Source organism: Condylura cristata, unplaced genomic scaffold (assembly GCF_000260355.1).
Source record: "Condylura cristata isolate star-nosed mole 26May11 unplaced genomic scaffold, ConCri1.0 scaffold00005, whole genome shotgun sequence".
Classification (NCBI taxonomy): domain Eukaryota; kingdom Metazoa; phylum Chordata; class Mammalia; order Eulipotyphla; family Talpidae; genus Condylura; species Condylura cristata.
In genome coordinates this window covers 3542077-3557468 of record NW_004567106.1, presented here as the reverse complement: position 1 = coordinate 3557468, position 15392 = coordinate 3542077, and the positions used below count along the sequence as shown (strand labels likewise).

Sequence of the window (15392 nt, the reverse complement as noted above, 5' to 3'; positions counted from 1 at the left end):
TCCAAGAAGATTGATTTTTCTCTCTGCAGCAAACCTCACTGGTTTCTGTGCTCTTACCAGAAATGCCATTAACTTCCATTCTTGTCAATGTAGATTTTCTTTTAATAACATGCCTGAAAACTTTTCTTCTGTTACCCAATTCTAAACATTCTTTTATATTTTCAGATACTACAATAGCACCGATAGCACCCCACTTTTCAGCACCAAGTCCATTTCAACTGCTAAAAAAGAATATATCACCTTACGTTGGGTGACATAAACATTATTTATTTCTCATTTTCCTTGAAGTTTATGGTCACGGCACTGGCAGGTCTGGTGTCTGGTGATGAATAACTTCCTGATTCATAGACAACTGTACTCTTATTCCTATCACATTGGAGTTAGGATTTCAACATATGAATTGTGGGGAACAAATTTTCAGTCTTTAACATAAAGTTGATTTAAAAAATTTTTATTTAAACTATGCTTACTAATTAAGCACTAGCAAAAATAACAAGGGACAAACACATCTTTAAAGAACTCATAATCTTTCCTTGTTCTTTGTAAGTGTATTTGGTGCTCTTTAGTTTCATTGTTTTCTGATGACTCAGTTGCTCATTCAGGCTTCACTTTCCTGTGATCATTGTCTAGTTATCTCTGCTAAAAATAAAAGGAAAAATATTTATTGGCAAAGGTAAATTTCTTCATATGATATAAAGGAAGAAATTTGTGAATATTACAAATTTGAAGACCTTTCCAAAATTTGAAGACCTTTCTTTACATTATGCTTGGCAGTACATTGTTACTTCATGTTATTTATCTACTCCCAACTCACCATTACCCTGAAAAATAACAAGCCATTAACTCATGTACCTTTACAGTTTTATCAGTGATTTTTTGAGACATCTCTCAGCTCAATCCTTTGTCTCTTACCCAGAGCTCTGTTGCAGACTCTTTTTATGTGGCTTGTAGTATGTTATTGTAATATGTAATATGCATATGTATAAAGTAAAATATAACTTTACTTTTGCTTGAAATGAAAAATAAATGGCTAAAGTAGATCATGTGATGTCTTCTTTTTTTAATTTATTGTTATTGAAGTATCACTGTCCTACATAATTGCCAGTGTTTGACAATATAGGATTTCCCCCCCTCAGATGTAATTAACACACTAGCCACTGAAGCTTCAGAGTCATTCATCAGAGTCTATGTATTTTCCCCACACCCCTCACCTTCATCTCCAAAAGCCACCCTTGGAATAAATTTTCAAGAGTCAGTTTTAAAGTTTTTCTTTGTTTGACCTTTGGTTTCTTTTTTTCTGTATTACACCTTTAAGTTACACCATCCAGTATTTATCTTCTCCTTTCTGATGTATTCAGTTAGCATAATTCCTTTCAGTTCCATCCATGATGCTGTAAATGGTATGCATTAATCTTTTTGATTGCTGAGTAATATTCTGTTGTATTTGTATACCACATCTTTTTGATGTGATATCTTCTTATTAACATTTATTATCAAATCAAACAAATTAAATAGAATAAAACCCTGTTACAATGTTTTTGAGATTCACTTATAGTCTCAACTCTTATAAGTGTGCAATAATTTGATTAAAGATTATTTATTAAATGCTTAATAGTCTCCAGATGTTATATTTAAATAGTAGGAGAATAAGGGGAAAATATAATCAACCTGCTATAGACCACCAGGACTGTTAAACAAAACTCTTTACGATGATGGAAATGATCTCTATTTGCATCACCTCACAGAACAGATGCTAATTACAGTTGGCTATTGAATGCTCTGGTATTGAACTATTAATTTAAAAAAATATTTATTTAAACATGCATAACTGGGGTATATGCAAGAGGCAGGGGCAGCGAGAGGATTCACCAGAGATAGAGCAGATTCACCAGAGAATAGGCAGATTGATGAAGTACACTGCTGAGGGAAGCAGTGGGAAGGTCAGGCCCTGCCATGCAGGTCACTTCCAGAGGTGGGGATCGAACTCGCACTGACACGTTTACAGGCAGCTTGCAGTGTGTAATTCAGTGGTTTCTAGTATATTCTTAATTGTGTAGCCTTTACCACAGTCATTACCTGATAAGAAATCTGGTAATTGTTAGTAGTCACTCCACAGCTTCCTAGCCCTAGTACAATAGTCCCAAGGTAGGGGACAGGTCACTGCCTGTGAGTTCTTATCTCTGTGCTCACAACTGCAAGATATCACTCAGGCTCCAGGTGCAAAAACATTGGTATTTATTAATAAAGGGGAGATTGGGAAGAAGGAAAAGGATTATAAAGCCATAGGTGATTGATTGTCTCAACAGAGACAGTGTCCACAGTGTCCAGTAGTTGGGAAAAAAAAAAAGGCTGCTTGTGAAAGATGACACTGTCCTTTTGATGAGAGCCTAGGATAAGGATAAAACTCATGGTGGCAGCTGGGAGGTGACATAGCAGCCTACAGCAGCTGTTTCAAGGCCAAGCTGGACAGCAGTGGAGGCAACGGCACTAGGAGAAAGTGCTGGACAACTCTCAGGTGACCTGACACTGGTCAGCAGTGATGGTCAGCATTGGTCACCAGGAGGCAGTGCCTGAGAACCAGTGTTACTCTCTTTGTGACTGTGGGAATACAGCCAGCAGCAAAGTGCTCTTTGACAGACACTGGATCCAAGCTGATGGTGCTCTTTTCAGGCTATATCAGAGATAGGGCTGGAGATAGGCAGTGTGGCCAGACCTCTGCAAAGGTCTGCAGATATCTGGAGGTCTGAAAGTATACAAAAGTCTACAAAGGTTTCAAAGTCCTGATAGTCTGCTGACTTTTTACTGTCTGCTGAATGCTTCTCTTATGAAGTCATCTCCTGAACCCTCTGAATCTGGCTGCTGAGGAATTGAAGCTGGCTGCTGCCCTGCTTATATCCTTTTTTAGGGTCCCTGCTTTACAAGCTTAATTGGATGTTTTCACTCCTAGCTGTCTCACTGTTACCATCACTGCATACACTGAGGCTACCTACCAAGCTCAGCTTCTTGAACCCCAAAGGGGTTGCTTGCACTGAGACAGCAAGGTGGGGAAATCTGCTCCCCACTGTCTCTGGTGAATCCTCTTATTCCCTGCACCTCTGGTCTATACCCCTGTTCTTGTATACATAAATAAATCTCAAAAAAATAGAAATAATTCCTTCTAAGGAAGATTGTTTTCTTCTTTCTTAGAGGCAGGAGAAAGTGAAGAAAATGTAGGTGAAGGTATAGAGAAATGCTTATATAAGAAGGAAAGAAGCTTAGACAACTCATTTACTTAACAGCTTTCTGATTGTAAAATTTGTTTCGTCCAGTCTTCATTATGATCAGCTGTGGAGAACCGAGTGTTGAAAAGTTCTCCACAGGAGCTAGGATTATGGGTTCTGGGAATGTCAAGTACTTATAGGTCTGTTCCAGTCAAAAGGGACATTGCAGGTTTATAAAGCCACGTGTGATTGAGAAAGCCTAATGTGTCAATTTTCACTTAACTAAAAAGGGAAAATGTCCCCCTAATTCATTTGTGAGATCTTCAAAGAAGTACTGCATCATCACCTGATTCATGATCTCACCCACCTTCCTACTTGGTATCCTCCTTCCTGCCCTATCTTTCTATGTAAATATAAGAGAAAAGTAATCTAGCTAATGATGATTTAATAATTGTGTGAGCTTTAGAGCAAGCTTTCTATGTGGTAAGTTTTAGTCAACCTTTGTGGTGTTCTCAACATATAACCTTATTTACTTATGCATGTATATATTTATTTATTTATTCATTGATTTATTTCTTTATTTTAGGCCTTTAAAACCAAGGATGGTTATCTTGTAGTTGGAGCTGGAAATAACCAACAGTTTGCTACCGTGTGTAAGGTAATCAGTAATCATTGCAGTGGTGATTCAGGCAAACATGCATTTTGTGCAAAGCCAGGGAAAGTCAGTTTTGCATAGGATAATGTTAAATCTAAACCAACTCAAGAGTCCAAGCTTTAGCACCTAAAAACTTGATGTTTTTATTCATGTAGCTGCTAAAGGTAGGAAATGAATTACCACTCTATTATATACTAATTGATATATTGGCTGTATTTGAAATGAAGTATCACAGTAGGTTAAGTTAGGCTAAAACTTTATTTATCCACCAATCCAAACAAAAGGAAAATAGAAAAAAGGTAATAATTTTAAAGGGATTTTTAACACCAGACTATTTTTCTTCCCTTTCCCTGTTCCCTCTTTCCTGCTTTTCTTCTCCCTACCCTCCCTGTCTTTATCTTGCTGGTTTTTTGTTCTCTATCTCTCTTCTCTTCTCCCTTCTTTATTAACAAGATATTTAATTTGGCTCAAATACAGTTAATCTACTATCAAATTTATTTACCACTAGAAAATTAGATTTTTTTTAAAACTCTGCTTAATGATTAGCTTTCTGTAAAATTCATGGTTAGGACTTCAGCAATTAAGATTATATTAAAAATGTTACTCTTGTAAACATCTTCAAAAAGTCCTGGGGGTCATTTAAAATTTTACATTGAAGCTTCTGTAAGTTTTTACAGTTGCTTAGACTTTTGAAAAGAAATTCAGTGTTTTAATATTTATCTAGATTTTTGGTCTTTTGATATCGTTTAAGGACATAGATTTCAATTCAGTTTTCTTAATTCTAATCCTAAGAGTATACTAGATTTTTTAAAACATGAATTAAGATTAAAAAATTGTTTTCCTATGTTTAGGCAAAGTTATCATCTGTTAAGGAGTTTTTGGTTTTCTGATTGTATCTGTCTGCTAGCTAGATATCTATCTATCTATCTATCTATCTATCTATCTATCTATCTATCTATCTATCTATCTATCTATCTATCGATCTATCCATCCATCCATCCATCCATCTATCTATCTGTCCATCCATATATCTACCTATCAATCATCTGTCTGTCTATCTGTCTATTAATTTATTGTACTAACCATACTACCATGAGCTTTTAGTTTTATTAAAATTGCCTGTGGTTCTTTAGAGGGACCTTATTTATTGTATTTAACTTATTATGTACAAAAATTATTTATTACTGTGCCTTTTTTGAGGGGGGGAGGAGGTTAACGAGCAGAACTAAAACCACAGCAAAGGGGTGGGAAGTACCATGAGGAAGGTGACAAATGGAGATAGTTCCGATTGCAAGAAGGGCTAGAACATCTGAGCTGGGAAAGAGGGAAGCTTTTATACTGGTGACTCTGAGTAAGTGTAGAGAAAATTGATTCAAACATTTGATCTGGGATCAAAGAATCTTTATTATGAACGGTCAATGTTAAAAATATGAAACATACGGAAGCTGTTGTCTGTGAAGTCATTTGCGTACTCTAGCTGCAGAGATATAAAAGCCAGTTCATTGCTATAAATGAATACAGATTTTCTTCTTGGCCCATATGTTTTAGAGTTTTCTCTCTCCAGAAAGTGTGTATGTGTTGGGGGTGTGGTGGGGGTGAAATTACTTATTGAGATATTCTTCACTGTTGAAAATGACTGTATTGAACTCTTTTATTTTTGATTATTACTGCTGATCAATTTGAAAATCTTAAACTTCCTCATAAATGTCTGTAAGAACATTTTTGAAAATATTTTTTAAATGAAAGCTAATATTTGCCGTAAGTTTTACTACCAACATATTACATAGTGTTATTACACATTTTTTTTAACAGGGAAACAATATAAGTCTTCTAGAATGACATGCTTGCCATTGTTTTCTCCATATGTGAGTTAGGAATGATAATCCATCCCTATTATGAGCCATTAAGGAAATGTCTGAAAAAACTCTTTGTGATCCTTAAAGAAAAAAATTGATGTGTATGGGATTTTTTTGTTAATTACATCATTTACCAGGTATCCAAACAAATGTCACAATCTGATTGAATTTTTTTTAATTATCATTAATACTCTTACATAGTTATTTTTCTAAAACTTCTTCACCTAAGAATAATCATATTTCCTTATTTTAAATTAAGGGTCTCATCCCATCCCAGATATAGTGAATATCTTCTACATTTTTTTGGTCAGATTTATCTATTAATGAGGGACTTGTCATTCAAGCTGACACTATAGAAGTTGGGATCCCCAATTTTTGATAGTGAGCCCATCAAAAATGTTCTTTTCCTAAGTAAGGTCCATAAAAAAAGATAAAGCTGCTCTACACCTAGTAGAAATGTGACTGTATTGTTTATGAATGAGTGGAATTTAATTATGCCTAATCTCTTTTGAAAATAGAATTTGATATATTGGTTGACTAATACTTCTTGGTGAGAGACCTTACTAGGGAGCTCTTATTGTGAGGGGTTAGAATGGAAGCAAGAACATTGTATTCAAGGCTTGGGGTTCCGGAAAATCTTCCTGCATATAAAGTAAACCTCGACATGTAACAAATCCCATTTTATGTTCCTTAACATGATACAGAAAAGTAGGGAACATGAGCATATGTAAGTTATTTTAAGTTGATTGGTGCCAACACTAATAGATATTCCTATTTGAAGTACATTGACATTCTTTTTTAAAGTCGTTTAGACTGAAGGTTTCTTTTCTTTGGAGGCAATGTGGATTGATTCTCCACTTTTGTGTGCATAAGAAATTTCCTTGAACTCCTTCCCAAATATGTTGATTTGGAATGTCTGAGGTAGGGCATAGGAAACTTTAATTTGAATAAGCACTGTAGTTGATTTTGGAGAAGGTGGTCTGAGGACTTCACAGCATAATTCTTAAGCATACAGTGATTTTTTTAACCAGTCAGACTTTTGGCAAGGTACTTAGTCTTTGCTAAATATCTATGTCCTCATCTGAAAGTGACGGTTATAATATAGAACTGTACTAACATAAATTTGAGGATTGTAAGAGCAAGATCAAATAAGAAAAGCAGATAGTGTTGCATGGCAATATGCACTCTATAAAATTTATGTGTAGAGATTCAGGTTCTGGGTAAGATGATGTAAACACACGTCTACCTATCTCTTCCTCTGAGCTCAGTGATCAAATCTGGACAAAAATGCTTGGATCATTTATTAGAGGGCCCTGAAAAGCAGGTAGTAGTAAGAGAACTGGAGAAAGAACACCAGAATTCAAAGTGTCTCCAAATGCATAATAAGGTTACCAGTTTTGTCCTTCAAATATTCTTTCATGAAGTTAATGGATCCTGAAAGCTGGAAGTGGGCACCATGAAACAGAGCTGAGCTTCAGGAGATGGATGTCCTTTATTCCTGACATGAGGAACATGAAAGTGAGCTCTAATGTTCAGAGACAGTGTGGAAATCCTCTTTTCACTCCTTTCTACTTTCTCATGTCCCAGTCCCTGTGCAAGCCTATGGTGTCAGCAACAGGTGAGCAGGAACCAAGCATCGAGGAAGGGGACTTTATTACTTAGCTATGATCACAACAGAGTGAAACCTTATTTCTTTTTTGCTAACTTCTTACTCCTTGGACTCTGCCCTCCAAGTATTCAGGGGAGTGGCTACCTAAAGGGGAGCTCCAGGGAACTGGAAAGAAAGTGAAGAGAAAGTTGAGCTTTGGAAAGTGATCCTTGATGTTGTTTGTGAACTCTTGTACTCACCCCTTGAGCTACACATTCACTGATAGGGCCCTAATCAGTACACCGAAGGAGTCGAAAACAAAGTTAACAATAGACATCAGCCCAGGCTTCAGCATGACCATTCACTGGGGCACATGTGGGACAGATTCACATTGCACTGCAAAGGCTTTGAAAACTGAACCAGTGCTAGAACCAAAGCAACAGAATGTGGATTGGGATTTGAAATGGGGACATATGCAGATGAACTACTTGCTAAAATCTAACAAAATTTTTCTTTGGAACTTAACAAGACCCGTAGGCTCATAAGATAATATCCAAAGTGCTGAGGTTACAATCTGAAATTATTCAGCATATGAAGAATCAGAACTTGTGTGAGAATAGGAAATTACTAAATGAGAATGTCAGGATGTCACAGATGTTGGAATTAACTCACAAAGACTTTAAAACAGATATAACAAAAATGCTCCAGCAAGCATCACAGGCACTGTTGAAACAAATGGGAGAATAGAAATGTTTGGTAAAGAAATAGAAGAACCAAGTGGAAATTTTGGAACTGAACAAGACAACAAAAATAAAACAAATACAAGCTCAAAGGAGACAACAGAGGACATAGTCAAGGAACTTGTAAGTAAATAGAATTTATTCACTGATAAACAATAGAGAGGGGGGAAAAAAGGATAGTTGCTCTCCTCCTGCCCCCATAAAAGAATTTTAGATGCATGAGGGACCATACTCCTAAATCTAACATTTTTGTCACTAGTCCCAGAAGGAGAAAAAGGGTACATGATGAAAACATTCTTGAAGTAATGACTGAAACTTGGTGAAAGTTAAAAAGCTACATACTTAGTAATTTCAGCAAACCCTAAATAGAATAATCCCAAATAAGTTCATGTCCCAAAACATTAAAATCTTACTACTGACAACTAAACAAAGAAATTCTGATAGCACCCAGAGAAAAGTGATATATTATCTAAGTGGAACAACAGCCAGCTGACTGCAGATTTCTTGTCAGAAACTACAGAACCCTGAGTGAAGTGGAACAGTGTTTAAAGGACTGAAACAAGTGTTAACCTGATTTCTGTATCTGGTAGATAGACCTGTAAAAAAGGAAGGTTAAGTAAAGACTCCCTCCCTCCCTCATGCCAACCCTCTTTCCCATCTTTCTTTTTTGAGCAAACACATGCTTTATTATTTTTGTTTGGGGGAATAGTGCCTAGTACCTAGTCCTAATATTTTACATTCATTTTGTGTGTAATATCTCAAACACTTTCACTTACATTGGTTTATTTTAACTCAGGTAACATTCTTTTACTAGCAGTTAAAGAATGGTTATAACAGTAGTTGAAACTGTCTCTTTAGAAACATTTTGAAGCTAAAGACGGAATGATGAAACGTTGATCCACTGTTTTACAGCAAGTATCAAAGAGAAAAGAGATCCAATCAAATTTAAAGATAGATGAGGTGACCTAGTTATCCTTTAGTGCAATCACGGAGCACATTTTTTACGTAGCTTATAGTGTATTTTAGGTAATGCTAGATTTATAAATTTAATCTGTGATTCAGTGAAGGCACTTACCTTTTCTTGAAATGACTTATTCACTCTTAGGGAGGTTTTGATTCCCGAACAAGCTGTGAGGCCAATTCTGGGATCAGGTGTGGTGACAGGGAGGTTTTTAGAAAGAGTACTGTATGTGGTGTTGCTTTTTAAAATCTGGGAGAGTAAGGCTGTCTTTATTATTCCTAAAGGAAATGAGTAAGTGAAACATATGAAAGAGAAATTACACTACTGAGATGGTCTCTTTACTCCAGGGAATTTTCTTCACTTTTCTCTTCTTTCTAAGATGATAAATGGATTGATTTTATTTAAACTGTGGGAAACAAATGAAACCATTAAATGTTTATATTTAAAGCAAATACATTAATAGAGGTAGTGAAGCTTTCTGTAGGCCACATGGTTTGCTCCAGCCCATAAATGCTCCTTCTGATTTTCCAACACAACTGCCAAGCACTGCCTCCACACATTCCTTTTGAACGTTCTTTCCCATTCCAAATTCACTTGGTACTTTCATTATGGTCTTGTTAAAATTGCAAGATGTCCAAAGGGACTTGCAAGATAGATTTTCCCTTTATTGAGGAGGAGCAAAAGAGGAAGTATATAAAAGCTTTTCTATTTGTTATTCCTTCAGGGAGACATACTAAAGAAAAATAGTGACAATTCTATAGGAAGAATATCTTTTAATGTGACATTGTTTTAATGGTAAGCATTTTGTGCAAATGTATATGCTTTTCCTTTATTTTAGCACCTAGTACAACATCCTGGATAGGACTACTGGGATAGATAATATTATTTTATTTACATGTGGAACAAATAAGTGAAAGTATCTACAAGATATATCTTGATTATGGACTTCATGTAAATGCAGTCGTGTGCTTGCAATATTGGTTCTCCAAATTAGGTCAGCTTTACCTTATTTTTACCTCTTCCTACTCCCTCCGGGCAGACTTATTGTGGGAATCTGATAATTCTTTTCCTATATTTTCATTAATGGGTACAAGACTCACTATGTGGGTCTGATAAATCTTTTTCTGTGCTTCCACATGTAGGCAAATATTTAACTGTGGTAAGAATTTCTTATACATGACACATCCAGTCAACAGCATGACCCATCCTAAGTGGATGATCCTTCACTCAAGATCTCTTTATTGAGAAGCTTGAAGACCAGTGAGAAAGGACTTAGGGAGGGAATGGCAGGCTCTGAACACTAGCATCCACAAGCAGAGAGACATAAGACTTGTACATTTTTTTTTTCTCTTTTAGATCTTGAACTTGCCTGAACTGATCGATAACCCCAATTATAAAAATAATCACCTTCGAGTACAGAATAGAAAAGGGCTTATTAAAATACTTTCTTCAAGGTAAGTTTGGATCTACTCTTTGTGTATTTAAGAATTATGCCATTAGTATTTATCTAGTGTTTTAAGGTTTCTTTCTGGCCTATTTAGATCAACTAGTAATTCCCTTTCATTTTACAAATTTGGGTATTATAAAGATATTTGAAAGCTATGTTTTTTCCCTTTATTTAAAAGCATCTTTATATCCTCTAAGTACTGAGTCATAACATTTTTTTTTTAAAGATTTACTTATTTATTCATACAGAACTGGGGTACAGGCCAGAGATGTGGAGGTTGAGACGATTCACCAGGGACAGAGTGGGGGGCAGAACAGGGAGATGGATGAAATACACTGCTGAGGGGAGCAGCGGGCAGGTCAGGAGAGGTCTCCCGTGCCATGTGGATCTCCTCCGGGGCAGGCGGGGATCGAACTCATGCGGAAGTGGTTTAAGCTTCTTAGTGCAGTACTTTAACCGGCTGCGCCACCAGGGAGGGCCCGAGTCATAACATTCTTATCAATAAGAAACTAACAATGACTTAAGTCCTTTATCTGTGGCATGTAAGCATTTCGGTTCAGTCTATTATAAATACTACTACCAACAATAATAATTTAATGTTATTTACCTTTACTATAATGATTGCTCTACATACATTCATGGTCTTATTTAACCTTTATAGTCATCTTGTAATGTAAGATCTAGTATTCCCATGTTTTAGACAAAGAAACTATGATAAAGCGAGGTTAAATTTGCTGGCTTGTGTGAGAGCCTCCTGGGTGGTTTGCTGATGATGTTTTGAAAATACTAGATTGAGTTATGGGCCATAAAGGACCATTATTAACCAGGTAAGAGTATTTGACTCCTAAATTACTCCTTTCAGGTCAGGTTACACTTGTGTTAAAATATACCAATTTTTCAAGTGTGTTCCAGAAAAAGAATTTACTCTTCCCTATACGTTTTGTTTTTGTTTATGTCTATCTACCCTAGTCTAGGGAAATGGACTTTGTGGTTTTCTCAGATAAATGCCCACCTGAGCTATTCTTCATTATAGAAAAATTGTTGTCATTTTGTCAGTAAGTGAAGTACTTTGTAAAATGCCATTTCAAAAGACCTCTTTTGCTAATGTGATTTTTACTTCTGTTCTTTTTACATTTGGGGATTTCTACATGAGTTCAAATTCTTTACCTATTTGCTTTTCCCTAGATTTTAAGCACTTCTCTCTATTGCCTGTATCTCCCCCACCTGCCAAATGTTCTTCAGTCAATGGGGGCTCTGTGTGGAACTAATATGCAGAGAATAGGGAAATGAGAATTGGGCTCCCCCTTCCTGGTCATTAGTTAAATATAACTCTGATTCTACAGCAAGGTCCAAGAGCCCTCAGTCATTAACCTTTCTCCACATGAGAATTGGCCATTTATTTCTGCTTTTTGCCTCTTTGCCTCTAAAGCAGTTTTTAATTCATTTCATTCATTGATAGGGCTTTTTCCTTTCATACCATGGTTACCAAGTTTCAATAATAGGCATTTGTGAGAACCTTATCAAAAGCTCTTTGATAGTCCAAATAAATCACATCCATGCTGTGAGAAGAGAATTCCAAGAAAAGTATAAAACCTAGGCAGATACAAATGTCACCTTGTTACTTAATTGCTGGTACTTTTATAATCTCAGGAATCACAGTGTTAAATTATTGGTTTCTGATGTCCTAGCACTTTTATTCCTTTCTGGATTCTGTTTAAGATTTCTTCTTTGGAAACAACTGTAGTAGCATCTGTTACATATTCACTTCCATTTTATTTCTTTGGGACTAATTAAATAATATACCACCCTTTCTTTCTACTTATATAACATAAAAGTGAGGATTCAATAATTTGAAAACTATTAGATTCTTAGGCCTCTACTCAGACTTAATAAGGAATACAGAATGAAATTACAAGGAAGACAGTAGGGCAGTCTTAAGTGAGAAAATTTAAAATAGGGGAGTCACATCATCATAGCTCCTGCTATTAAACAAAGGCCACAGAGAGAGCCCTTGATTGCCCAGAGGCCTTGTTCCATATTCTCTGTGCTAAGGTATTGATGTGTTTTGGTGCTCTCTGTGTTATGGAGTTCCTCAGTGTCTTCCAGCTCAAACATTTTCTCAATGGTGGATCCAGCCCTGATTACCAGGGGAGAACAAAGTATTATTCATTCCCACCTGCAACTTTCATTTGTTTTTCTGAAAAAAAAAAAAAAAAAAAAAAAAGCCACTGGATTCATTCATCATTTAAGGCTTGCTTTTAGAAGTCTCTGAAAGCATTTTAAAATTTATCATTTTTGGTTTGAGTCTATGTTTTTCCAGTATTTAAACTTTCCATGAGTATTAATTATGGGATTAAATCTGGTCTTTAGATACTATTGTATTTCATAATCTGATGTGACTTTTCCTTTCCACCTTTTCCCAATATAAAGTCCTTACTCTAGTCACATTCTCATTTGGTTTTGTTTGTTCTCTCTCTGAAATGTTTCCAGATATAACATTATTTTGTATAAATACCACATGCTAGCTGATATAACATTATTTTTAAATATATTTTTACTTTAAAGTTAGTTCTGCTTTTTCATGAACTCATTCTTGAACATTTCTACATTGGCCCCCATCAGAGGACAGAAGTTGGGAGGTGCCTTTTTTTTTGTGCTTAGTATCCAGCCTATTGGTTATCAAACACAGTCAACATTAGTTGTTTCCTGGAACAATATTACTAAAGGCCTTCTCAAAACATTGTTTCTTTCATTTTATAAAGATTGCAGAAATTGTGAATCACTTTCAGCCTGTTTCCTAACAACATGGCCACATTAGTTTCCAACCACAAAAAGGGAGGCAGAGAGAATGGAAGGAGAGGACTCTGCATTTATTAGATGTCACATACTTACCAGATAAGTATTATTATATTCCCTACTTTACAGATGACAGTTCTGAAGTATAAGGAGGTTAATCTCAAGATATTATAAATAGCTGGAAATGGGATTTAAAAGGTTGTACCTTTTCCATACACCATATTGCCTCCCTGAAATAGCACCTGTAGTATTTTTACATCTTTGATTATTTATTCACTCAATATGTGTGTGGGTGCTAGGGAAGTGAATGAAACTAAGTTAGTTGGAGAAAAATGATGCAGGGATTGGCAATGAGAACTGTCAAAAGTTACATATGAGTCTGCCTACCTCATTTAGACTAGTCATGGAGGGCCTGGGTAATGCTTGAGCAGAACCCTGAAGGAAATGAGAGTGAAAGATCACAATCAACTTGGAAGAAGTTTCCAGAAAACAGGTCCATGTTTGGCAGTTTGAGGAATGGCTTAAGGGACAGTGTACATGGAGCTTTAAGAGTAAGAGGAAGAGAAGGAAGAGGATAGGGATAGGTGGCAGGCAAATCATGTGAAAATTATGATTCTTTATGCTAAAGAGGTTTCTTAAATTTGTGAAATAAAGGAATTTTTTTAGTTATAAAGCAAATATGCTTATCATCACTTATTTGTTATCCAACCTGAAGAGACATCTTTTCCCCCATTGATTGTCAGATACAGCTGACGTTTAACTAATGATTGAATATTAGTTTAAAGTATACAGCATAAGTAAATTTGATATATCTTATATACGGTCATGCTTACTTCACAATAGTGAAACAAACTGATCATCTGCCATTAGGTAGTTTTGTCACTGTGTGAACCCAACACTGGATTTTGTATTCTTAGGAGCCATGATGAACAAATACACACAATTAAATTAAGCACAAAGGAAAATGATGAACTGTATGAGGTTGTGGTCTGCACAAAACTCTTAAGACGTCAATAGGCAATAGGAATTATGGGACTGCCTTCTTATCTGAGGCCTGTCATTGACTCAAACATCATTATAAGTACATACCTATATTGTGAAATGATTGCCACAGTAAATTTAGCTAAGATCCATTCCTTCATATGATTATGGAATTTTTTTTGTAGTGAAAATTTTTAATATCTACTGTCTAGCAGTTGTTAAATATACAATGCAATATTAATAATCATCATGCCACAGATGATATTACCAGAACTTATCTTCTGAGAGTTCGTACTTTCGATGTCCTTCATTCATGTCCTCCTCCCTGAAGAAATATCTTGAAGGACTGTTCTGATAAGAGTTTCAAATTTTCTAGCAACATGGAATCAGTAAAAGTTCTTTCCTGTTTTGGAGAGATTTGAGGAACTCAAGAGTTTCAATGGTAAATTCTCATTTATTTCAACCTCCAAACATATTTCAAACAAATATTTATTGAACACCTATTTACCAGTGACTATTCTGAGAGCTAGGAATACAGCATTAACAAATAAAAAGACATAAACCATGACCTCTGGGACTTTCATTATTCTCACAGACTTTCTTGAAAAGTTTATTTTTCTTTTTAAAATTTTTCTTTTAGAATTTTGAGAATTTTTCCATGAAAACATTTGTTTTGATAAGCTTAAGAAAATAGTTTTTCATTTAAATATTTGTTTTACAACATTGTTGTAGTGATAGATTATGCTTGTAAATAGTTTGTTGTTCTTTTGTCTTATTTTTAAACATGTTGACATAGATACTAACATTTTTAAAATGCATTTTCCCATTTGTTTCTAAAGTATGGTAAACAATGATTTAACCATGTTTTTGCTTGTTATCTGCTATTAAATATTACAACATAATGTTCTTTAATGCTTGTAGACACATTCTTCAATCTATATTTTTATGTTAGACAGCCTTTAAGACAATTAAAAAATGTAGTGGTACTGGTCAGATTGAATACACACTGCTGATAACCTAAAAAACAAGTTCTGAGGACGAAGGACTCCTCATCTTGGTGTTTTTTCTCTTCTTTCTTTCTTTTCTTTCTTTCTTTTCTTTCTTTCTTTCTTTCTTTCTTTCTTTCTTTCTTTCTTTCTTTCTTTCTTTCTTTCTTTCTTTCTTTCTT

At 35.4% G+C, this 15392-nt stretch overlaps 1 protein-coding gene across 1 annotated transcript in view; it reads left to right on the top strand.

Annotated features, from left to right (window-relative positions):
- SUGCT (succinyl-CoA:glutarate-CoA transferase) overlaps positions 1-15392 on the top strand; it is a 674152-nt gene that overhangs the window by 255067 nt on the left and 403693 nt on the right. The window contains exons 10-11 of the mRNA XM_004676653.2: positions 3787-3858; positions 10357-10454. Coding sequence (XP_004676710.1) covers positions 3787-3858; positions 10357-10454 — 170 coding nt within the window. The remainder of the gene's footprint in view (positions 1-3786; positions 3859-10356; positions 10455-15392) is intronic.